At 47.3% G+C, this 26822-nt stretch overlaps 1 protein-coding gene across 5 annotated transcripts in view; it reads left to right on the top strand.

The window, feature by feature from the left end:
* Slc2a9 (solute carrier family 2 member 9) overlaps positions 1–26822 on the top strand; it is a 173382-nt gene that overhangs the window by 138200 nt on the left and 8360 nt on the right. Inside the window, exon 13 of one of the 5 annotated variants that reach the window (XM_071614142.1) lies at positions 14828–16179. The exons of 1 other annotated variant lie outside the window; for it this stretch is intronic. In XM_071614142.1, the coding sequence (XP_071470243.1) occupies positions 14828–14857 (30 nt within the window). In that variant the 3' untranslated portion in view covers positions 14858–16179. Of the gene's footprint in view, positions 1–217; positions 2298–8563; positions 9368–14827; positions 16180–26822 lie in introns of those variants that run through there. 3 more of the 5 variants (XM_071614141.1, XM_071614139.1, XM_071614143.1) reach the window with 3 other exon arrangements.

The raw sequence follows: 26822 nt of genomic DNA, 5'->3' as shown, positions 1-26822 counted from the left end.
TTTACCAGAGCAGGGAGCTGGTTTATTCATGCTTCCTTTGGGAACACAGCAACACAGCCCCTTGCCTCACAGGGCCAGCTTCGCATGCATGGTGTTGTGTCCAGGAATACTGACATTTGAGTGGGAATCGTGAAATGGAGCATCGTCCCAGAGACGGTTTTACAGCCACGTAGTTCACTGATAGCTCATCTGATCTTTTCCCTCTGTCTTTCCACAGAGAAGTCTGGACACCTACTGTTTCCTAGTCTTTGCTGCAATATGTGTCATAGGTGCCCTCTACTTCTATTTTGTTCTGCCCGAGACTAAGAACAGAACCCACGCGGAAATCAGCCAGGAATTTGCCAAGAGAAACAAGGCGAGTCCGCCAGAGGAGACAGGGGACACGGCCGTGGCTGAGAAGGCAAACGGAGGGCCAGGACCGGACTCCTCCTCCACGCTGGACAATGGTGTCAAAGACAGAGCTGTCTAAGTGGACCTCCCCATTTCAGGAAAACGTACATCTCCACACCTGGAGGGCTTGCACCTGGCTGAAGCCGTGCACCTCTTACATTACGAGAATCAGCCTGTGATCCTCCAGCACGACACCCCCGGTATTCACAGCTGAACCCCTCAGACTCTTGAAGTCATCTCACGGTTTGGAAGACCCAACCTTCTTCTCACAGCTTAGTGGCCTGCCTTCTTCCTGACTTAGCCCAGTATTGAAAATTGGGAAAATGGTATCAAAATTCTGTCTCAAAAGAAAAACATCCAGTCTGATGAAGGACTCATTGGAGCAGAAGTCACAGGCTGGGTCCTACTCCCCGCTCCCTCAAGTAGCCTTGCTCCGCCCTCTGCCTGGATCCTGGAGCTTGGTGATCCTTGGCTTTGGTCCTGGATGTAGTCTTTCAGCATTCACGGCAACTCTTTGTACCTCCTGACAAACGCCTGTCACCAACCTTTGGCTCTGCCTGTGGGCCTCAGACTTAGGAGCGCCTAACCCCAATGCACCACCCTGAAGCGTCTGCCTTTCCCAGACTGTTTCCCTGGGCCAGGTCTGAGGCTGTCTTCAGCTGGGATTGTTACAGGGGCCATAAAGAAGGTCAACGTGAGGAAGGCCTGGAGAAGCAGGGGTAAGAAAGCACTTCACAGTACCTGGGGCAGGGACTAACTCTGTTCAATTAAAACACAGCATTGAGAATGATCTGAGCCTCGACCTTGGCTGATGGGAAACAACACTGTGGCTGACAGATGGCATCCAGTTCAGGTGCAGGAGCGAGACATCAGCTCCTGTGGCCGTGTTGGCCAAGTCTAAAGGGATTCATCTGAAGATGTACTGAGCTGCCTTGAAAAACAGCGAGCCCACCATCACTCCAGGTGCTCAACAAAGGCTGGGTGGAGACTCGGCTGCTGTTAAGGAAATCTAAGTGACAGTTTTAGAAAGGTATTTGGAGTAGACATGCCTGTGTGCCCTTCCAACGTGCCAGGATCGTGTAGCTGCAACAACCTACAGCCCATCATTGTCACGCTGACCTTATGATTTGGCTGACTCCATATGCTCACCTCCAAAATGAACCAAAGTGCAAATGACAAATTTCATAAGTGACAGTGTTCTTGAATTAGACCCATATGTTTGGATTTAGAGTGTCACAGCATGTCTGGGGCCAGAGAAGAAAGACTCTGGATCTAGCAGCTCCACCAAGCCTTCCATCTCCTCTGACCATTCACAACAAAGGACGTGTCAGCCAAACCCGAGTTCTGATCCTTCTTCCCGGTAAAGCATTCTTGCACCTGGTCCTCTCCTTTGGCTGATTGCTGACTGGCTGGATAATTTGGGCAGCATTTGTCAACGTGGAGAGGAAGTGAAGTGTGGGTACAAAAAGCATGTGAGACTAAACAGAGCCAAATAAAGTGTCAACTAGGAATCTTTACTTTAGCCTGTTGTCACTCACTTGGAGACCTGGGACAGTCAATAAATATTATCAGTCACCTACCATGCACCAGGCACTAGCTGGGCACTGACGCTGCATACGCAAGGTAATGCCCTGCCCTCGCCTGCACACGCTCGTGTCTGACAAGGAAGGTGGAGAATCAAAGGATTGTTAGTAAGAAACCCTCAGGACTTGGGGAAGGGACAATGATATAGGAACATGTGACAGGAGTGGTTGGGGTGACAGGTGAGAAGCAAAAAATCTTCCCAAATAAGCAACCAAAATAAAAGAAGGTGACAGAAGAGGAAATTTTCTTACAGACTGTTACATTTGAAAAGATGGTAGAGCCACATTAAGAGTTTTTAAAATAAAACAGTAGGACACACATCATTTCTTGTGCTTCATTCTCTCTGACACGACCATTTTAATTTCCATACAATCATGTCCATTTTGTCTACTGTTTACCCAGTTTCAATTGCAGGATACATAAGATACAACTGCAATCGTCTTTCTCTGATCTTCTATTTTTTCCACTTGATATTAAATCAAAGTGCATCATCTCAATTCCAAAGCCTTGCTGATGATCTAGTTTATCCACAGCTGTGACCTTTTTTAATAGTTGTTTTTCAGACACTGAAAGATAATGCAGAGTGATGAGTCAGAGAAATAGACATTTCTGGGAGCTTCACCCCACAGGCTTTGGTGCTTTGCTGAAAGGCACCAAACATTCACAGCACCCTGTATGTGTGCACAGATCCAGAAAGAATCTCTAGTCAAATTGACAGGCCCCCTTTCCTAAATCCTGCCCAAGTGTTAAGGCTTAGGTCCTTGTCTTCCTGTTTTACCTATTCCCTGTATTCAAGCCATGGAGGCTGGCATTTCTTCCTTTTAGGTGGCTGAAAGAAAAGTAAGTCTTTCAGCTACTGGCTCTGGCTAAGATGAAGTAAGCACACGCCACCCCACTTCTGTCACTTGTTAGAACTAAAAACCCTGGACAGAATCATAATTCAAACAGGAGCACTCTTAAAAAACTGTGGCAAGCAAATGGAGGAGGGAGATCAAAACCAAAGCACAGCTAACATGGCCAGGAGCTTTCTACTTTCCCCTCCCGTGTTTCCTGGCTTACACTCCAGGACAGGCCAGTTCCCAGAACTTCACAATCAGCATGGACAGCAGATGCTCCAGGAGAAACCTTCCCTGTGTCCCTGTCCAGAGTGAAGCAAGAGATGAATTTATGGAAGAAAAATCTGGACCGAGGCTAAATTGCTAATACGGTGGCAGCTCTGGTGACCACAGACACACCCAAAGAAAATCCTTCTCTCTGATAAGAGGACCTAGAAGAATGGGCCTCTGTGGGCCAAAAAGGGTGGAGAATGCCTGTTACTTTCCTCTCTTTTGTTTCCTATTGATGCTGCTTCAGCCTGACACAGACAACAAGGAGGACGAAACCTTGAGTGTCAAGGTGAAAGACCAGGAGAAGTGAGAACTGGGAAATGGAGAGGGAAGGGAAAATCATGGTGAGGAGAGGATAAAGGGAGTCCCTAAATCTATGTCAAAATCCTGGGCTTATCTGTAAAACCCACATGCCTAAAAATTAACTGCAAGTAATATATCAAAACCTTTGAGAATCAAAATACATCACAGACACTTTCACAGTTTTGGACCCCCAGGTGGTTCCCACACAGAGCAGACCCAAATAGTACTACCAGTACTTTCAAAATTAAACTGAAATTGGGCTCACAGTCCACAGTACGTGGGTGAGGACTTTCAGTCTAAAGATAACTAGCAAAACAAGTTTGCCTGTTTTAAAATAAAGTTGTCCAGAAGGTTTTAATAGCACCTCATGTATAACACTCAAAATATCCAAAATATAATCCAAAATTACTAGACGTAAGATAATCTAGGAAAACCTCACCAAGTCTCAGAGTAAATATCAACAAGTGCCAACCCCAAAATGATCCAGACACACTAACTACTCTAAAGTAACTATTATAACCATGTTCTGTAAATTGAGGGAAAACAACTCTGGAAATTAATAGAAAAAATTAGAAGTTCTCATCAAAGAAACAAAAGTATATTTAAAGAAATAATAATTGAAGACTACCCAAACGTGGTGAAAGACATTAATTTACAGATTCTAGAAGGTCAATGAACTCTAAAGAGAACAGATTCAAAGAAAATCAACCTCAGACACGTCATAATCAAGTTGATGAAAACCAAGTTTAAAGAAAAAAATATCAAGAAGGTGAAAATCAGCACATTACATACAGTGACAAAATGATTTGTAGGATTATGAACTTCTCATTAGAAACTGGCCAGGTGATACTGGAACAATATTTCAATGTTGTTTAAATGCTGAGAAAAAGAACTATTAATCTAGTTTAAATTTTTAAAAGACCCATCTCTATGCTCTTTCTAATAAGCCCACATTAAATTCAGTGTAGATAGGTTAAAAGTAAGAGTAAGAAAAATATGTAGCAGGCAAACACGAATAAAGGAAAACCAGCAGGAGTGCTTGAGTTTAGAAAAGTAGACTTTGGAACAAGGAGAATTGCCAGTCAAAATGAGGGAAATGACGGGGTTAGAAATGGGTCAAAGCACAAAAGACATAAAAAGTTTAATTGTGCATTGACTCCAAAGCAAACTTCAAAATGCATGAAACAAAAGAAGATAGAACAGAAAGAAAAACTAAACCAAAATATTTGAACACATCAGTGGTCTCTCTTTGTGATCAATAGAACAAGCAGGAAATAGCAAGGCCATAAAGGATTCAAGCAACACTATGAAACAGCTTGATCTAATTGGCATTTGTAGAACACTCCAAATAACAACAGTGAAATATAGATAATAGTTTCATTTCCATTTGAAGAAACTGAATTCATAGCTAAAATTTCCCAACAAAGAAAATTCCAGGTCCAAATGTTGTTACTGGAAAATCTTTCCAAATACTGAAGGAAGAAGTCATACTAATTCTACATCTCCTCCAGACAAGACAAAAGGGTGAAATACTTCCTAACTCATTTTATAAAACTAGCACAAACCTGATGCCAAAATCAGACCAAAAAGAAAGCAGTATGAGAAAATAAAACCACGGACTGATATCCATCATAAGCACAGGCACAAAATTTATCATTAAAATATTAGCAAATTGAATCAACCACATAAATAGAATAAAACAATGGTCCCCCCCTTCTCCATTGAGGATGAGTTCCAAGACCCCTGGGGGATGCCTGAAGCCACAGGTGGTACTGAATCCTATATACTATATGGGTACAGAATCCTTTATACTGTTTTTTATACATACATACAAAGATTTAATGCCTTCCATCTTAGCTAAGCTCTCATCATGCACTGTGGCTGTAACTTTTGCACTTTGAGGTACAACAGAATCCTAGCATGAATTTCTCTTGTTCACAATTTAACAGAAGAATTGATTCTTACTGTGCATCTTAGCAACCTCAGCATATGATTTTTTCTTCCTTATCAAATCAAACACTTTTCCATTTTCATTTAAAGGAAGGGCTTTATGGCTGCTCTTTGGCATATCCAAGTTATCAGCAACGTGACTCTTGCACCTTGGTGCATAAAACAGGGGTTATTTGGGCACAAGGACGGTGACACCATAACCACGGATCTGATGGCTGGGGGCTACAAGGTGGCTCAACCATGGGTAGCATACAGAGCATGCTGTAGCACGGACGAGGGGATGATTCAGATCCCAGGGAAGATACAGAGAATGGTGTGAGGTTTCTTCATGTACTCAGAAGGCAAGTAGCTTGAAACTCACACTTTTTTCTGGAATTGTCCATTGAATATTTTTGGACTGCAGTTGATCGTGAGAAACTGAAACCACAGAAATTGAAAGTGTAGGGTAAAAAACCTCAGATAAGGGGTGACTATGTATACACAGCTTTAAATTCATATATCTTACCTGATTAAAAAAATTTGAGCTAGAAAATCGACTTCGATTTTTAGAAGAGAAGTAACGATGGTTAGAGAAAAGAAGTTTCTGTTAGTAGAAACAGCAAGAAGTAAGACATGGTGTCAGATGGAAATGAAAAGCTTACAAAACACGTCTCAGGACAGATAGACATCTATGGTCCAGACTCATCCGGGGAGTACAGAACTAGAGGGACCTCTGGATACTAGACCCCTGACAATGAGGTGACAAAACAACCCATAATCCACAACCCCAGCTGAGTTTTTCAGTTTGGTAAACTTTACACACAATGTAGCGCTGGAAAGCAGTCACTCAAAATAGTGCCTAGCAAGTGGTCATGGGTTAGTCCAAGAAAATGACACGATTGCCCGCCAATCTCCAGCAAGCAAGGAGGGAGAGCAAAGCCAGCAGTTGGCCAGACTTGGCTTCTGGCAGAAGGGATTGGCTGCTGCTTTTGCAGACCTGGTTGGTGTCACCAACTGTCCCCACAGCAACTGGGGAGCTGAGATTATCTTGAGAAGCAGAGGATTTTGTGGACCAAAAGTCTCCCTGCTTTCTATTGTTTGATGAGACTGAAAGTGAGGTGTGTTTTCCCTACAAAGTCCTCCCACTTAGGAAAGGGCACTCATTTCCCATCATTTCCAGTAAGGAGGACACGTGTTACAGGGCACTCATGTGAGTGCGTGTTAAGCATAAGGAACATTGCTTTCATATTACTGAGGCATCTGCCTGCTCTGGGCCTACTTGGAAAAGTGAGGAACACCCCAGGATGTCACAGGCCTTGCCTGACTCTACACTGTCCCCAGCCTACATGGTACCTGACTCATTGCAGGTGCACAACAAATACTGGTTGAATAAATTAAGCAGGTAGATCATAGGCAGAACAACAAACACCCAAGATGTCTAGGGCAAATCCTCAGAAGCTGCAAATATGTTACCTCACGTGGCAAAGGGAACTTTGCCCTTAAGCAAAGGATCTTGAGTTGGGACGTTAGCATGGATCATCTGGGCAAACCCAATGTCATCACAAGTCCTTATAAAGAGGGGTGCAGAAGGTCTAATTCAGAGAAGGTGATGTGAGCCAGAGGGGGAGAGAGAGATCTGCAGACCCTGGACTGCTGGCCTGGAGGGTGGAGGGAGGGTCATGAGAGGAGAACGGCAAGTGGCATCTACAGAATGGAAAGGGCAAGGGGCCAGTTCTCCCCTAGGACCTCAGGAGGACTGCAGTCAGCCAGTACCTCCCCAGAACTGTAAGATAATGTGTGTCGTTCTAAACCACTAAGAGAGGGTGGTTTGTTAATTTTTATTTTTTAACCTTTTGTTTTGAAGTATTTTCATACCTATGAAAAACCCTTAAAAATAAGACAAAAAAATCACCAGATTTCCCAATATTTTTACATTTTATTTTTTTCAATTTTTATTATAATATAATTGACAAAAATTTAGAGTGGTCGACCTGATGCTTTGATATAAGTACACATGTGAAAGGGCGACCGCAGTCCAGCACCTCAGCGTACCCGTTCCTCACACATTGGGCTTATTCTTTTCCCTTTGCCAGCGGTGGCCACACTTAAGGTCTAGCCTCGAGCCGACTCTAAGCTGCATCACTGTTAATTGCTGTGCCCAAGCTGCTCGTTAGAGCTCCAGAACTAACTCACCTCTTGTAACCAAAACATCACAGCTTCCAGCAACCAGCCCCTGCTAAGCCACTAGGTTTGTGGTGGCATCTGACAGCGGCCATAGGAAACCAAGACAGATGCCCCCAAGCAGTCGCCTCCATGGTGGGTGGTGAGCAGGCGCCCTCAAGAAACCTCACTGGGTGTGAGAGGAAAACAGGGGGAAGGCTTCTTCTATCTTTCTTCTGAAGTGAATATCATTCGACTCATTTTACATGAGGCAAACCCCGTCCCTGCCCAGGCCAGCATTACAGAGATGGCATGTCTCAGCTCCTTCTCCCCACAGACATTTGGGGGGAACTTCTCTTCTTCCTCTCCTCAGAGTCCCGGGAGTGCTGACTTTGAATCCTGCACCTCTAACATCATTTAGTCTCTCAACAGCACATAGTAGGCACCAGAAAAAATTTGTTTATTTGGAGGAATGAATCAAAGGATAGGGGTATAGTCCCCCCCTGCACACGATGTCGAGGGCCACACCCGAGGGTGTGGGCAGTGAGCTGGACGGGCCCTGAGGACTTCATGGGCAGAACTGCCCAACAGCCTGGGCTTCCCCTCCAGCCTGGGCTTCTGACAGTCACGACTTCTGTCTTAGCTGCTCTTCTCTGGGGTTCCTCTTACTCTTGAGGAAACCTAAGCTTGGTTCCTACAGGTCATGACAGGAAAGAGCCCAAGGCAAACACAAGCATAATTCTTCAGACACTTGGCAAGGGACTCCCCAGGAGCACAGATGCCTCAGAGTGAGAGGTGATTGCAGAGTCCCTCAGCAGCAGCCTTGCAGGAGGCATGGAGCTGTCCGTGGTGCTGACCCAGGCTGCTTCCTGCCTAAGAACACTGACCTCTCCGAGTCTGAGACGATGCTTTCTTACTATTGCCTATGGTGCTGGGACTGACCTGTGAGCCTGTTGGTTCATCTGATCTAGTCCAAACCCTGTTCTTCCAGCTCCAAGATCAGCCAAGGTCAGCGCCCCCATCCCGACCCTCATCCCTACTCTGTTTCCCTACATGTGGGTACCACACTTACATGTTAACCCCTTCCACAGCCTGACACCTGCTGTCCTTGTGGTGGACGACTGTAACATTAGTGGCCTGGCTGAGTCATCCTCCTGGTACTACCACCCATGGAAAATCCATGACCACATTGTCTCTAGACTTGGCCACACGTTTCTTTGCACATGGATACATCAAATAAAGGTGACCCCAGCAGAAAAGTATAATCAGTGTGCTCTAGAGACTTCCCTCTCAGATGTTAATGCTGCTATGTGAGCCAACTCAACCCAGCTCCTTGAGGATGGCAGACCACAAGTGAGAGGCCCAGGATCTCCACGGTCCCAGCTGAACCCCGATCCAAGGGACCATCCAGTTGAATACGTCTGTATAAGAGATTCCATAGAAAGTAACAGAAGAACCACCCAATGGATTCCCAGAAATACAAGAAATGATAAATCACTGTTGCTTAGCCACTTACTTTTGGCATAGTTGAATAGCAATAGGTAGCTAAGAAAGACCCATTACTCATGATTTCTGATTATATTTTTCTCATTATTAAGTGAGTTCCTTAGCACTGTTCAAAGCCCAGATGCCCAAACAAGAGCAGAATTAACATTCTCTGGATTAATGGCTTCTTCATTAATCTCCCAAACATTTTGAGCACCTAATGTATGCCTAATAAGATGAAAAATAAATGAAACCAAATACGATCTTCAAGCAGTTGAGAAAATGTAAGCCAAGCCATTGACAACCATCCTGCATTTAACTTTCCCTCTGTGGAGACTGACTTGCTCCTTCTTTTCACTTGGATAACTTCTACTCATCCTCCATGACTATGCTGAGGAGCCCCTGCCTCCGGAACTCTCTAAACTCCTCCCCCCCCCCCTTGATTTCCTTTGTCCTCTGCCTGACTCTCAGATCCTTCAGTACATCAGGTTTATCTCAGGACCCCAGGTGCCTAGGACCTGGTAAGGCTCATTACATATTCACCAAACAAGCGAACACCATGACACTCGTATAGGCAGATTGTGGTGGGAACCCCTAGCGGGGAGTGAGCCTGGCCTGAGTGGTTAGGTCAGGTGCCTCTGAATGGAACCTGAGCCACATCGCAGATGAGGACTAGGACTGAGTCACACTGAGAAGAAGGAAGGAGGAATTCAAGCCAACAGGCTGAGGACAGGGGAATGAACAGGCAGGTGGCCTATGCAGAAAAGGGCAGCCAATGGCTTAGCCAGACATGGTGACCATGAGGGTAAAGGTGGGAGACGAAGCTGGTCACTGGCTCATGGACATTGTGAAAACCAGGACTGCCAACACCACTTGCTAAACAATTCTGGGGCGAAATCTGCCCCATGTCTTCCATCCAGGGCTGAACATGAGTCTATGCCAAGGACACCTGATTCTGGTACTGCCACTTAGTTGAATCAGTGATGAGACTCTGGAAGGTCAGATCATTATAAACAGTCTTCCTCTCACTCTGCCTCCACCGAACATTCATTAGCTGGTTGTGAACCCCAGAGAACAGAGGTCACACCGAGTGACAGAAACGCAGCAGCTGCTCACATTTTAGGCATTTGCTGTAATTTACACGAAGATGTGGATGTAATTATCCTTATCAGAATAACTTCCCCTGGCAAATTTGTACATTAAGCCAAGTAGATTTCTTCTCATTAAGTCACAGCATTTGGGGACTACAGTTTGTCTCAGCCAAGAACTAGAGCTTAGAAGTAATAAAGGAAAAAAAAAAAAGAACTTGGGTTCTCAGCAGGAAGTGTGGGTGGTGACAACAGAGGCAGTATTTCAGAAGTGCGTTAGAAGCCCAAACCTCCAGCAGCTCCGTGATGATGTGCCTCTTGAATTCAGAGAGTCCTAACACTGCGGCACTCCTCAGCTCTTCCTGCCTCGACATTTGGCAAACTAAGAATGTCGCGTCCATTAAGACCCAGAAGCAGACCAGGACATATGAAAGAAGACATCCCGAGATGGGAGCAGGTACTTCAGGAAGGGGCTGATGATGTCCTCCCAAGAGTGAGAATGAAAATCAGTGTTTGTCCTGGATCTGACTCCGGCTCTTGAGGGAGCACATACTCTCTGATCACAAATGGGCACAGGGGGTGAAAGGCATCATCGTGGCCAGCTTTGTAAATGATCTACCATGCCTCCGGCTCTTGAGGGAGCACATACTCTCTGATCACAAATGGGCACAGGGGGTGAAAGGCATCATCGTGGCCAGCTTTGTAAATGATCTACCATGCCCATGTCCAGGTGTGGATCTCACTAAGATTCCAATTGGTCCTACCAGGTCACATTTGTTTCCCTGAGTGACAGTGGCCTGGGAGGACAAGTGGCTCTTGTTGGCCAGCCCGGAAAGTACAGCCAGCGTGGTCCAGGGCACGCTCCATTCTTCATAAATGATGACCAGGTGTGAAAGCCTGAGATGGAGCTCAGAATGTCAAAGGGCACTGCCCATTGGCCCCGTAAGGACGAGGATGCCCTGACCTGCAGACTCCACCTGACTGATTGCTCCTTGTTTTATAAATGAAAGAAGGACTCCCTGAGCCTGGTGTCAGAAGTCACCAACATTGACACCAATTAGCTCACGTCCCTTTTTCTCATTCCATGACCTTGACCCTTTGGCAGTGTTCTGATTATAATTTAGTTTCCAGCAAACTGGTCAAACCAATTTGAACTCTGATGTTTCCTAATAATTGTATTTTATAGAAAATTATCATGGCTGATATATATATCAGTCCCTTGTGAGACTAGAAGCTATGAGTCCTCTCCCAGTTTGACTCTTTCTCTGGTAATAAGACAGAACCACCCAATCTTGAACTTTCAACCTCCAAAACATGAGCTAAATAAACCCCTTTCCTTTATAAGTTATACAGCCTCAGGCATTTTGCTATAGCAACAGAAAACAGACAAATACAGGTGGTCAGAGAAGAATAATACAACAACATGAAAGTGTTACCCATAGGCTGAAAGTATCCACCAAGAAAATAGAATGACTGAACAATATGACCTTGTCTTCATGCATAAGCCCAGCTGGGTAGACTGCTGATTCACACATCATGTGCATAAAGGACTTGATGGGTGCGGACAGGTCAGCATTCATACATCAGGACAAGTTAAAACCATTAACAGTAATAGCAGCACCTATAATTTATTGATACTCTGATAAGTGCTCCAAATGAATCATCTCTTACCCTGTGACAGTCCAGCCAGTCGGTATTAGCCGTACTATTTAAGCACTGAGGAAACTGGGATTCCCTGAGGATTGAGATAATTCATTCCTAGATAAGATGAAAGGCCAGAGCGCCATGAGCCCTGCGGACTGAGTTGAAAGGTTGTTAGGGATTTGCTCAGCTGTGCTTCACTTCTTCCTCCTCCATCTGGCCACTCTGTCCCCTTTTGCTGCCACAAGACATTCAAGAGGCTTGAGACCGGGCTTCCACTGGTCAGCAGAGCATTTCCGTTTGGATGGAAGGACAACGGGCTACCACAGCCAGCACCACTCCCTCCAGCCCTCACTTATCAGGTGCTTCCCCGGCCACATCCCAGCACTAAGGGTCCCTCCAGTGAGCCTAGCAATGGGACAGCTGGGCTGGGGACAGCAATATGGAGACCAAGGACTTAGCTACACCCACCGTGCCACCACCTTAAGGCAGGACTATTTACTGGGGATTTCCCAGCAGAGGAGTGACAAATTTTAGATTCAACACTGAATACCCCTAAGCCCTGGGCTGATGTGCATGCCTCATGATCTCCAAAATATGAACAGGTTTTCCCACAGGGAAAATCAGAGTCCTCCTCAGCATGAAGCTCACACACCCATCTTTTCAATTGCATCACAGACCTCCCAAGAAAGACCAGTCGGCCCCCACACAAAGGGCCTTCATGTCCAGCGCTTCAGTGAAAACCCTGGCATCTGGTACGAGAAGGAACTGGTGCCTCCCAGGATGGGTCCAAGCTGATGCTGCATCTTTTGTGTGACTGGACAGCAGCGCTGACCCCAGTCCAACAGGACAAGGGGAGAGATCTCCTCCCAGAGTCACACGGTTCACCTCAGAGCATGCTGCAAAAGGAAGAGACCAAACCTCTCAGAGACTGGACCCATTAGGCTTCCTGCTGCACGTGGAAGAGCTTTATCTGTGGGTGCAGGTGCTAGCGGAAGAATCGTGGTGGCACACGCCTATAATCCCAGCACCCCGGGAGGCTGAGGCAGGAAGATTCCAAGTTTGAAGCCAGCCTTAGCAACTTAGCAAGGCCGTGAGTAACTTAGCGAGACCTTGTCTCAAAATAAAAAATAAAAAGGGCTGGGGGTGTGGCTCTGTGGTTAAGCACCCCTGAGTTCAATCCCCAGTAATAAATAAATAAATAAATAAATAAATAAACAAATAAATAAGGAGCCATACTTTTAATCTCAGGCTGTAGGAGGGGGTGTAAGAGACAGCACCTCCTCATAGACTGGACAGGACTCCCAATTAGGGAACTGCTGGCGGCTGATAACCGCTCTGCCAAAGAGCATGCTCCAGCAGGAACTGCAGCGCCAAGCTCTGCCTCCTCGGCCTCCCTGCGCCCTCCATTAACTCCAGAACCATGTGGGAGAACTCGGTGGCGGGGGGGGGGGGGGCAGCACCGGGGATACAGGGCAAATCCAAAGTGCCCCCTGTTAATGAACTCTGGTGATAAAGGCAGCCAGGGGAACCCATTCAGTGGGGGAGAGTGTTGGCAGAGAGCAGGGTGTGGGGCACCAGGGAGCTATGGTAGGGCCCCAAATCAGAGACTCAAGAAGTCTTCCTGAAGAAGGGGCCTCTCTCTGGAAGGAGCCGTAGATGAATGAGGGGAAGGCCAGGAGCAAAGGCCCACGGGGAGCTGTGACAGGGGCTCTATGGCAGGGACCACTGTGGCCCATGAGGACACACCTGTGTGGACCACAGGATGTTTCTGTGGCGGGAAGATGGAGTAAGATTCTAGACTCAAGCACCAGGCAGGACCTTGAGTTCCCTTTGGAGGAATAAGGGCTTTGTGCTAAAGGCAAGCTGCTCCCTAGGATCCTGGCCACCAGAAGCCCTGGGCAAGGGTGGCTTGAGGGGGCTGGGGAGAGAGCTCAGTTGGCAAAGTGCTTGCCTCGGATGCACAAGGCCCTGGGTTCAATCCCCAGCACAAAAAAAAAAAAAAAAAAAAAAAAAAAAACGAGGGTTTGAGGGGGAAATGAGTCTAGGGAAACCTTCCCACTATTCAGTCTCCTGGGGAGTATCAAGGCTGATTAGCATCCAGGAAGCAGGGAGGGGCCTCTGTGAAGATCCCCCAGATCTACAGACACCCCACAGGCCTTCCTGGGCTGTCCCTCAGAAGGCCAGGGAATCCCAGGACCTCGGGAGACTTGGGATACTTTTGAAGCACAAGAACGGTGTGGCTGTAGCGGAAAGATGTCCTTCACAAAGGGAGTGGCCCTCTCGTGCCTCCTCTGGGTTTCCCCAGGCATGTTGCCAATCGCACATGCTATACGTCAGGTGACGGGAGCTTCCACAGTGTCCCCCTTCCTTACCAGCTGCAGCCATTGCTCAAGGCACAGTTCAGATGTCACGTCCTCCAGGAAGCTCTCCTGGCCCACCAGGAGGTGGGATGGCCCCACTCTGGCCCCAGTGAGTTGCGACACCCCAGCCCCTGGTCCTGCTCCCTCTCTGAGCCCTCCTGCCGAGTCCCTTGGCTGACCACGGGCCGCATCTCCAGCCTTCCGCCTTTCTCACACCAAATGCTGTCCCCGGGCCACTGGTCTCTCAGGACTGGGTTTCCGTCGTTTTCGTCTCATTTCTAGGTCTCTGCCTACACACCTGAGTCCAGGGGGTCATCCCACGAGCAGCCCCCTGGCGTGGCCACACAGGCTTAGTTCTGGGCTCAGCCATTCTCTTGTTATGGAATCAAAAGGAAGTGACTTAACTCTCTGAGTCTCCTGTGTGTAGACTGGGAATAGGGAGACATGAGGTACGTGGAGAATTCAAGAATTCAACTAGTTCTTGCTGATCCCCAGGAGGGGTTACCTGTCCTGGGGGATACCTCTGTCCTTTGATGTTCACTCTGTGGTGGGGATGCCCTTAGGGCCGAATCCCTAGTGCTCTGATCACTTCCTGGGAGCTCTTACCACGGGACACCGTGGTAGACTGTGTTGTTATCACACACCCACTGAGCCGAGTACTTCTCCACCCACCCCCATGTGCTTGGTCACGTGCTTTGCCTTGGCCCTTGACTTGTGAGGGCACAGAATGAGCACCACACCCAAGCAAGGTCAATGAATGTTCTCGTGCCATTTACAGGGCCTCTTGGGATCCTGTCCTCTGATGTGAGATGATAATCCTCAGATGGGCCCTGCTGCTGCCCTGTTTCCTCTGATGAGCACCAAGTGAAGCAGACATGCACCCAATCTCAGTCTAGGGCCAGGCTCACTGGGATCAAGCCAAGCCCAGAAGAGTCCCGCAGAGCCACAGATGACCTTGAATATGAGAAGTCAGTGTGTGTTGTCAGCCCTGGGAGTGTGGGAGTTTTTAATTATGCTTTATCACACAAACACACACACACACACACACACACACACAAACTGCCACTCATTCAGGGCACAAAATGTCTATCCAAGGCAATGGATATATTAAAATGAGGCCATCAGAGGGGCAGCATCCATCGACGTGGCTGATTGCAATTCCTGTCTCAGTTCTCATAGATGGATACGAATAACAAACGCCTCTGCCTTTAGCACTTTCCAATTCATAACCCAGCCACATTCCATTCATTATATCTAATCACAGCAGCCAGAAGCCTTAAATAAAATGGATAGATTGACATTTGGGGGCGAGGTAAAGAAACGACGCTCTGTACATAATAATTCTCACAGTGATTTGGTTATAAATAACCCATGAAGACAATGAGCTTCGTCTGGAAGGACCTAATGGCAGGGGGTGTTGGGAAATTTATGAGTAGGTCCCTCAGTGCTCCAGAATTGGTCTATTGGTCTCAGAGTGGCCTGTTCTGTCACACAGTGCCATCATGTCGAATAGAGTGTGTTGATTGTTTTCCCTGTGGCTGGAGCTAAGAGAAACAACAGGATCAAAATGGTGGGACTTACACTCAGATTTCAAAATGGCCTTAGGTAGGCTGCAGGGTCTGGAGAGAGGATAGAACAGTGGACCTAGGGAGGACCACTGGTCCTTGATGATACCTGTCATGAATGGATGGTGGGATGCCTACCCTGAGCCAAACCTTCCAGGGTTCCTGGAAAAAAGGAAGATAACAAAGAGATTTGCCCAAAGTAAAATACCCAATAAGTAGCTAAACCAAAACTCCACCCCAGTCTTCTTTCCTTACGTCTAGCCCCGAAACTACCCCATCGGCCTGGATTAAAGAACCCTTAGCCACGGCAGAGTCATTTGTGAAACCATTACAAGTCATTTGTGAAACCATTTCAATATTGTGAAATATTGAAAGTGAGGCACTAAATGAAGGGACTGAGTTAGCAATTTAAGTGGCCACTCCAGGACCAATGGACCAACCCTGATATATTTGAGATTCACTCACAAATTTCTCATGGACCAATAAAAAGATAAATCCAACTAACTGTTTTAATCTGATTCATTACAAATATTGCTACAAATCACCAATAAGAAATAAAACTGGTTGGGCTGGGGGTATAGCTCAGTTAGTAGAGTGCTTGCCTCACATGCACAAGGCCCTGGGTTCAATCCCCAGCACACACAAAAAAAAATGAAAGAAAACTGGCAATCATATAAAATTAAATAGAAAATTGCTATAAAGAACTCTCTTCATGCACACACAAAATACAGTGGCAAAAGATGTCAATGAAATTTTATATGGAGGGGGAAAATGATCAGTACACCAGATCTTCATTGTGGAGTTAGTTTGAAAAGGAAAAATACAATTGATTCAGTAAGAATAAGTATAGGAAGATAAAAGCAGAAAATGAAAAGTAGCCCAGAGAATGGCTTGATTACACCAAAGAGAAAAAATAATCAATAATCTACGCATTTAATTGACTCTGTGCCTTGTACCCCAGAAGGTAGTTGTTCGGGGAAATCTACCCACGTTGATATGCTCACAGTTCAAGTGTTCTTTCCAGACTCAGAATATCTTCACTGTCCAAACACCCCTCCACCTGCTCAGATGCCGAGTTCCTCTCAAGGCCTAGTGTACCTGTCACCATAGCTACAGGTTGTTTCTGAGGCCCCATCTAGATGGGAATGCGCCCTCCTTGAACTTCCTCCTTCGTGTCACCTCTTGTGGCACCAAGGACTTTCAGCCTTGATTACAGTTAATAGAATCAAGCAATTGCCCCTCACGCTGGAGTCTACACAACCGACCGACCTCTGCAGTCCCAGGGCCAGAGAAGAACCCCAGCACCTGAGAGCTACTCAGGGAACTACTGGGGAACACCAGGTGGAGAGAAGAGCCAGCACTGGTCACTGCACACCGGAGTGAATTTAAGTCCACGTACCTTCCCTAAACCGTTCTGCCTCTTTGCATGGGATAAACTCCCTGAGCCCTTGTCAGATGATTCCTGGACCACGAGAACAGGTGCGGCAGATGTTGTTGGAGAGTGAGTTTCCATATCAGAAGATGAAACTCTCACCCACAGGCATCTGGTCAGCCTCGTTCATCTATTCCCCTTCATGTCTTGCACCTGAATGAACCAGGCCCCTCGTGTTCATTAAAACCACAGAACGAGCTTTTTGGAGAAAGACATTGCTGTGAGGGATGGAAATGGTCTGAGGAAATCTTCAGAATGACAATGTTAAAGTCAGAAAGATGTTCTCAATAACTTTAAATGATTGCTGACCCTCACACGGACTTGAGAAGAAATGGGGCTTGACGTCTCTAGATAGGATATTTGATGACCCTTTCTTGGCCCCCAGGACTCAGGCCTGAGGTGGCGGGAGCCATATGGCCACAAAAGGCAGGGTTTAGTGGGGAGGGTGAGTGCTGATCCTTCTGCTGGGTCTGAATCCCAAATCCCCGGCACATACTGGGTGACCTTGGATCACACACTCACCAAATCTATTGATCGATTGTATCTCGTGCAAGATGCTGACATTACTGGATAGTATTACCTACCTCCTGGATTTGTTGGGAATATTAGAGGAGTTAATAGTTATAAAATGTTTAGTCAGAGCCTTTGCCTGTAGCCAGCCCCCTCCCATGACCCTCTGCTCAGTGTGCTCTTCAGTTCCCCCTGAGGTCTTGGGGGAGAGACGGCATAAGAATTCCCTCGGTTCATACAGGGAAACAAGACCTGGGGCTGGGGGCTTGACCTCAGACCCTCCCCTGCCACATCTGCTGAGGCTTCTCCCTCCCTGGGGTCTGTTGGATGGGGTTAAGGCTACAGACCTCTGATTGCTTTACAAACATATTTTTTCCTGAGGGCCCTTCAGCGTGGCCATCACAAAATGCTTATAGCTCTCAGGGAGAAAAATTTCTGACACACGCTAAGTCCAAAAGAATTCAAATGAAGCAAAATCAAGTCACCAGAGAGCTCTTAGCAGACTGAGAGGCTCAGACAGAGGAGCCACAGGGCCTGGAACTGAGATTGACTCGTGACTGACCAGCAGGGAAGCCCAGGATGGTGTCCAAGGAGCGTCTTCCTTGAGGTTTTAGCTTTCTCTTCATGTGGTTGAGGAGCGAATTCCCTCACCATGCCATGCTGCAGGGACAATGCCAGGTCTGTCACAGTGTCATTGTGAGGACTGAGTAGGCTAATACGTGGGGACCTTGGGCAGAGTGCCTGGCTCAATTTCAGCAGTCAGTGAGTGCTGGCCGTTACCTGTGTTCCCCAACCCTGACCTCCATTCTGGTCCTCACCTCAGAAGCCCACCTGGGTGACCATGTGTTCCTTAAGCCTGAGACCAAAGCCAGCAAAGCATCAGGCCCCTCTGCCCTCCACCCTCAGGCCACTGAGGGCTCCACATACAGTGACATTGGGTCCATGGAAGTGAGGCTGATGCTGACCTGTCTTTAATTCTAGGCTCTAACGCAAAAGCACACAGGGAACCATCAGTACCTTTTTGGAGTGTACGGGTTTTGTTTTTATATGTAAAATTTCCCCTGTGGGGTACTGTCCAGCTGGCTCGGCATGGGTTTGAACCCTCTCTTTGTCACTTGTTAGCTGTGTGACCTTGAGTGGAGCTTGACCTCTGAACTTCAGCACCCTTAGTTCTCCAATGCTCATGAACAGAACCATTCAGGGGGCTGCTTCAAAGGCCCAAGGAGATCACTCTGTACAGGCCTAGTATGGTCCCTGGTGTGGAGTAAACTCTAGTGAGGTTTTTTGGTCTTTCTGGTTTTTGTTTTTTTGCATTAATAATGACATTGCACTGTAAGCATGATATTTTCCAATATTAGAAATGAGTGTCCCAAACTCAGAAACATTGAATCGTTTAGAGTCACAGGCATGGGATCAAACATGAGCCCTCCGTTCCCCAGTCTGATGTTCGTTCCTTGTTGCCTGAAATGTGCAAATTATTTTACAGAGAAGAGGGGGACAGAAAATTGCTTCGATTCCTGACTTCACCTTAACAGCCTCCACCCTGCAGGAGAGCTCGCTGTAATAAAGGCCTGGTGTCTTGAGTTTGGTTTTGATCCATTTTTAAAATCCTCTTTCCCCTTTAGCTCTTCTTTGAAACTGGCTTCCTGCCACTTTGCACAGAAAGGCCTGCTCTCACTCTCTCTCTCTCTTTCTCTCAGTGCAAAAAACAAACAAAGCACAGGCCTTTGAAATGCTGTTTTGGCCCCTTAAGAGCTAACATTTGTCAGTTGTAATTATCACTCTCCAGGCCTTCTCCAGTCGAGAATTAATCAGGGTCCTCAAATCCCTGCACATCTGTAGCTGATCCACAAACAACTGTCCGGATCCATGTTCCACCTTCACAGGGGATAACTGTAGGAAAAGCATAAATGCCATCTACTTCTGCACTTGAAAGGAGCAATTCAGAATGAACTTCCTTTGCACTCATGATCTCCTTTGGAAATGCATCCCAAGAACCAGGGGAGCTCCCCCCACCAAGGCTGCACAGAGCCACAGAAAAAGCAGGGATCTGGGAATCCAGAGGCCCATATTCAAGAACACACGCCTCTGTCGGGCATTCAGGCAAAACTTTTAACCCCTCTGGCCTCGTTTGTGCATCCTGCGATGAAAGGCAAGGAAAAATTATCTCTTAAGTCTCCTTGGGAGTACACATGACTCCTAGAATATAAGTCCTCCCAACTGTGGGCCTGTGAGACTGAGGAGACCCGCTGGCTTCATGCACCCCGCACAACCTGGCGAGGCGGGCACCGACCGGGTAGCTGCCGTGTTCTTTGCCTTTTTTCTCCCTAGTATTTTGATTTTTTATTTCACCAATTCATTCATTCAACAAATATTTATTAGGTATTTACTATCTATTCCTCACTTTTTTTTTTCATTCCAATTTTACCAATAAGAAATCTGAGAATTTAGGCAAACTCTTAATGTCTGGGTTCACTGGACTGTCCCCTCTGAGTGAAAGGATCCCTGGGGCTCTCCATCCATAAGACATTCGAACCGCATTAGCAGTGAGCTTTGAGTGGGTTTGGCTATTTAGCTCATCAAGTGAAAGAGTGATTATTTGAAATCTTTAATGTGGCAGAGTGTCTAAGAATAATTCAAGCCAATAAGAGGCTTAGAGTGTTGCTAGACATGGTCATTTCTAATAAGACCCTCCCACTGAAGCCAAAGCCCAGCTCCAGACAGCGTGTTGGGATCAAGGCAGGTAGATCTGAAACGCACCTGATGATACTAAGGACCAGCTGTGTTTCTCTTATGTGGCTACACATTGCAGCACATTTGAATTTGTGAAACACCAAAAGGTGTTTAAAAGGTTAAAGAGGCTTAGAGCATACTCCTCAGAAATTATAACTCAGCTGATCTGGAGGGAGTCTCAGACATCAGTATCTTAGCCCTCAGGTGGCCCCACGGGCATAGGGTTGGGGGCTACTGGTGGACCCAGAATGGCGGACACCTAAAAGTCATCATGGCACGCATGCCTCCAAAGCCCCCAACAGACATGACTGCTCAGTCAGTCCCCCGGCTCCCACCTGGACGGCAGCCTGTGAGTCTTCTCATCACTGGACCCCAGGCAAGCACTACAGTGAAGCCACATGGTCACACGAGCTGGACATCCCTGTTGTTTCCAACAGCCCACTTTGGGCGTGATTTTCCTACTTTAGGGCGTGCAAGGTAGGACACCCCCCATGCTGAGAAGACCTCACCTGGCAGAGACAAGTGAGGGCCCATGACCCACGCATTGTTAAAGGTCCATCCGAAGAGCACAGCAGGGCCAAGGGAGAGAGAACTTGCAGCCAGGTCTGGCAGTAGATGGCTTCAGAACCGCAGGGTGCTCAGCCAGGAAAGGGCCTGAGGGCTTCAGGTGTGCAAGAGTCCACCCAGGTCTCTCCAAGGAGTTTCCACGGGGAAAGCTCTCTTCAAATCCCACGGCTGTCACTAGAAGAAGCAGGACCTGGCACAGAGGAGTACTGTACCCCCTGAGCCTCTGCCCCTCAACATTTTTAGAATGAGGACAATGGTGCTTCCTTAACCTAGTGTTTGTATGAGAAGCCAGACAAACACCACACGGAGTCTGTGGCCAGCAAATGTTGGCTACCATTCACCTTGATTCTGTCACTGTTGGAGTGCTGGCTGCAGTTCCCTGACAGCTTTGAGGGTCTGGATGCTCCTAGAGGGGCGTAGTAAATAGTGTTCTCAGTGTTTCCCCCTGGGCCCAGCATTGTGTCAATATCCTGCAGATGGGACCCATGTGTCACCAGGCCCATACCAGGAATGTTAAAATTGTGTCTCATTAACAGGGTTAAAGCAGAAGTCCAATGACCCTGGCCCCTGCTTGTGAGTGGATGTACTCAGGGTCCTTTCATGTCCTTCCCCCCAAACCAGCACGAAGACCTCGCAGGGCCCACACGGGCTTGAGACGGCTCTCTTCACTGGGCCCACATGTCAGTCATTTCCTCGTTATCAAGCTCACCACCTTCTCTGGTTTCCTGGGCAGCCGTTCTACCCTCCTCCTAGATCTTGGCCCTGTGCTCTTGTCCCCCAGAGCTCCCTAAAATGAAGCACAGAACACTACACAGAACAGAGAGGTCCTGCCCTGTGCTCTCGGCTCTTGAGGGCACAGTCACAGAGCTGAGGGCTTTAGAGCTACCATGAAGATGACACTGACTCCTCACTGTTGAGCGCTTCTTCTTATACATTCCACATGCACCACGTCACACAGCCCTGACAGCACACTACACGGTGAGCAACTTAACATTTAAATATGGGTGGGGAAAACCCAGGCAGGTAACAATCTCTTTGATTTCTAGGGCTCGTGAACAGGAAGTCAGGGAGTCAGGGTTGAGCCAGGCAGATGGTTGTAGAACACGTCCCCGTGGGACTCGAATATGTCATTAGCTGGACATAGAAATACACACAGGGGCTTCTGGGTTTGTATGCACGCACATAGGAATCTTAGGAACCCGTGTGTGTATATACACATGCATCTATTTCTCAGCTGTCTTTTGAGCAGGTCTAGCGATGTCCCAGAAGCAATGAAAACCTCAGTACCCAAATCTTGCTTTCTAAATACCTTTCTCTACTAAAAAGAAATAGGGCTCCTCAGAGAAATGGCTGGCTACAGGACTTAGGCAGAGAATATCCAAGATGTGCCTCAAATACCTTGCGTCAAAAAGTAGAAAAATGCTCAAGAATATTAACACATGTCTAAAACACACAGGACATAATTTGAAAGGGTTCCCACTGGCCAATCTAGGACCTTGTGAACATCATAATAAATATAGAGAGTAAAGGATTATCACCTATTGGAAAAACGAGGAATCCAATAATCTACATTGATAAAAATAAACACATAAATGTTCTTCTTCACAGGGGAAAACCAAGAATAAACTTAGAAAGATAATGGAATTTCTTTTAATAAACATCCCTTGGCAGCCACAATAGTAATTTATTTAGAAAAGGATCGTTAATAGGTGCTAAAAGGGATGGGTGAAAGTCTAAGGATGAATAGGGTATCTGAAGCCGCGTATTTCTCCAAAGGATACATATTCATTACTCAGGGCATTGATCAGGGACACCACAGTCACGCCCTGAACAATGGGAGCACTGCTACTAATGGGCTAATTGACAGCACGGTTTCCTGTGATGACACTGGAGAGGGACTTTCTAGCTTCCCAAGGGAGTTCCGCTCCTCACGCATGTCAGAATCCAACCAGGACCAAGCACCAGACACCCGAGCTTGAGGACACCCTACCGAGTGACTGGTGAGGTACTATTCACAGGTCAACGTCATGAAAGACAAAGAGGCAGCAACTGTTTCAGACTGAGGGGGGAGGCTTGGCTTGTCCTGCTGTGGGGGGATTAGCAGGAGAGCTGCTGGAGGCCTGCAGGTTAGATAGGGAGTGCCCTGGTTCCAGACAACGTGCACCCAATGTCGCGGGGAAATAGGTGTCACATCCTAGATGATGAGGAAGAGAGAAGTAAGTGAGATATTCATGTTGGAGGACGCTGGGTCAACGAGTTCCTTATACTATTTTGCAACCTTTCTCCAAGTCTGAGGTTATATCCAAATAAATGTTTTGAATGAGGCAGCATGAAGCATCTCCCTGGCCAATTCTTTGATGCTTTTCCCATAGAGAGGTGAAGTCCAATCCGCTCCCCCTTGAACATGGTCTGGATGTGGTGACTCCCTTCTAAAGAGGGAGTGTGGCCGGGGAAGTCAGGTCACGAAAGGAGACCCAGGGTCCACCTGCTTCTCCTCAGCCACATGTACTCTGGAGCCCTGGGATATTGTGCAGGAAGTCCAGCCACCAAGAAGCCACCAGGCTGGGAGACCTCCTCAAGGTGGAGATGACTGGGGAGCCTCTGCCATTCCTGGGAGAAAATGGTCCCCCCCCCAAAAGCGGCCACATTTTGTCTCACCAATTGTCCTCAGAACTTTTTCAAAATGACAGTTTGTTCCTGTCATCACATACACCAGGACTAGAGTCAGGCAAATAAGATGGAAAGGTGGTATATGTGACTGCATGGCCAATATGATTCTGCAACCTGTATACTCAGAAAAATGAGAAATTATATCCCGTCTGATTCAAATGTATGATATGTCAAGGTCATTGTACTGTCATGTGTAACTAATTAAAACAAAAAATAAAAATAAATAAATAAATAAAATAAAAATCTAAAAAAAAGAAGAAGAAGAAGGAAAAGTGGTGAGAAGGTGCAGGAATGACAGGCAGGCACACTCAAATTCAGTCTGGTATCTCTGGAGGGTGACCTTGGGGCATCCCTGGGGCCCTCCCTACCTCAACTGACTCAACCAACCAGCAGGCAGGCTGCATGGCCTCGCCCAGCATTTGAGCATCTGGGGATCCTGTAGAGGCCCCTCCCTGCTGGGCCCCCGGCTCCACTCTGCTGCAGGTCATGGCACTTCCTTCCTGGGGAACCCTTAGCCCTGTACATCCTCCTGGTCCCAGATCAGCGCTGACCTAGACTGAGACTTGCTGAGCAAATCGCTGAGTTACTGCCTCATTACAGCACCCAGCACTGGGGGACATAGGGGCCACACATGTAGAGAGAGAGAGAATTAGCACTCAGTGGGCACTGCCCTGTGTAGACACGGTTCCAAGCTGAGAAGGCGATGCTGGGCAGGATAGATAGCTTAGCTAGGAGGCAGCTCTAACTGGACCAGGGGCCTCGAAGTCCCCAAGGCACAGAGCTCTCTACAAGAAGAGGATGGGATGACACCAACATAACCTCTGCATTACCTGCGCCTCTGGTATCCATGTGCCCATTGCTCAGATATAGAAGCAGAAGCTCAGAGAGGTGCCCAAATCCAGACAACCAATAAATGGCAGAGCTCAAATTCCAACTTAGGGTGGGGAGCTGCAAAGCCAAGGTAGGGTGAGCTTGGGTGGGCACTGGGACCTGGAGTCCCTCAGCCTGGGCTGAAGCCCCTGCACCGTGACACTCTGTGCCTTTGGGTCTAGATAACTTGCTGTTGTAGGGGCTGTCTGTGCACCATGGGATGCTTACAGCATCTCTAGACTCTGCCCATGAGAAGGCAGGAGTACCCTCACCCAATTGGGACAACCAAAATGTCTCCAGGTATAACCAGATGTCACCATGGGAGAGGGGGCAAATTCCCAATTGCCCCCAATTGAGAAACACTGGCCTAGATGTAAACACTGGCTCCACCACTTCTCTATGACCTTGAACAAGCAACATAACCTTTCTGTGCCTCAGAGTCCCTGTCCGTAAAATGGAAAGATAATAATAACATGTGAGGTTAATGTGAAGATCAGATAAGAATCCAAGAAAGCACATGGCCCCTCCATGTCAGGCTTGCTCCACGGCTATTCTGCCCACTACCCTCAGCTGCCTTCCCTTCAAGCCTGGATCAGGTACACATGAAGGTCCGCTAGCACCTACGTAGGAATGAACCCATCAGCCAGTTAATGCAAGTGTGCAAACAGCCAGATGTTACAAAATGAGCACTAGAGCATCTGCTGATTAGGGAGGTCCTGGCAGCCTCTCTCACCATCGAAGGGCAGTTAGGATTTAAGAACCTAGGGCCTGGCTCCCTGGGCTCAGTCTAGCTCTGCCACTCATGAGCAGGGTGACCACAGGCCCATGATTAAGCATCCTCATCTGTAAAATGGGTAACAAAACTGCTGCATGGGGTCATGAGGGTCAAATAAATCAATGCATGTGTGGGGCCTGTGCAGAGTGAGTGTCCCTATTGCTGTCATTTGTGTTAACCCAGCACACTCCCCTCTTCACCGCCACCCTGGTCACCCTCCTCTTCTCGGGCTGTGCAAAACACAAGCCAGTTCCAGCCTTGGCACCGCCTTCCTCTCCTGCCTTGCTCTGCCTCCCAGACACCGCCACTGCCCAACCCCGACTTTGCCCCAACTTCCTTCACCATTCCCTCCGAGAGGCCTCCCTGGCCACCCTTCACACAAAAGCAGCTGACCACCCTGCTGGCTCCATCTCCTGGTGCCTGATGCTGCGCATGGTGGTCAGTAGAGCGCAGTACAACACGCCCAGGATCCAGCAGCTTGGATTCATTGGTGTGGCTCCCCACAAGTTCCCAGATGCAGAGAGATTGATGAGAGGCCTGTCCAGCATTCAAGGCAGTGCACGCATCCAGGAGATGTAAATAATTACAGGACGTGAGGATGATATTTACAGAGGGAATTCCAACGTCCTCACGTGGTGCATTTTCCCCAACACAGAACTTACTTAAACAGGGGCCTAGAATGGCATTTGCCCTAAAAGAGTCTGTTCATGACAATCTTTCCTTTAGAATAGAATGGCTGCATGTTAGACAATTCCAGATAGGTGTTTTTAAACTGTGTTCCCTGGAACTGCAGACTGCAGAGAAAGAGTGACAGAATTCTACCAAATGAGGATTCACAAAGTCAAAGATGCTGGGAAACAAGGCAGAATCCTCCCCCACTTGGGGACTCGTAATGCTTAGGAAATGCTCTAAGGCCCCCTGTAAACAGGCACTGAATATGAGTTTACTGGGTTTATTTCACTACAGACCCTGCCCATGAACATTAGCATCATAGAGCGTGGTGATCTCATAGAGGCCTCCCTGGTACACAGAAAGTGAGGCCCAGAGAGCTTAGCAGACTCACTCAAGGTCACACAGTCATCTCCTAATCCTAAAGCAGCGTTCTATTCACTGGCCCTGATGTTTTGCTTAGCTATTTGTTCATAAAATGTCAAAAAAACAAACAGATTTCAGATTCCAGTATCAGTTTTATGAAATCAAATATGAAATGAATGTGCCAAATGGGATTTTGCTTTCCATCGCACTGTTCCAGAAATAGTTATTCATTCAACAAATATTTATTAAGCATTATGCGCCAGGCACTGCACATTCTGCAGTGAACAAGACACGGTGACACAGAAGACCAACAACAAAATTATCCTTGAGGGGACCAGAACAGATCGAACTGCCCTTGACAAGGCTGCTTCAAAGCCAGGACTTGTGAGAAGCTACCCATTCCCATTCCATTTGCTCCCATCAGCAGTTTTTACATTTAGTCTAATGGCAATAACACGCCCTCCACTGCAGCGGGGCTGGAGTAAGAAGCCTTGGCTCTGCACATTGCAGGGGGAAGTGCAGAGATTGGTGTGAGTTGAGCTTTTTTACTGAGCAATTCAACCTGCAGATTTTCCAATTTCAAATTCATTCCAATGTCATCTCAGTTAAAATGCAT

This window comes from Marmota flaviventris, chromosome 7 (genome assembly GCF_047511675.1).
Source record: "Marmota flaviventris isolate mMarFla1 chromosome 7, mMarFla1.hap1, whole genome shotgun sequence".
Taxonomy (NCBI): domain Eukaryota; kingdom Metazoa; phylum Chordata; class Mammalia; order Rodentia; family Sciuridae; genus Marmota; species Marmota flaviventris.
This window is presented reverse-complemented; position numbering and strand designations above follow the sequence as displayed.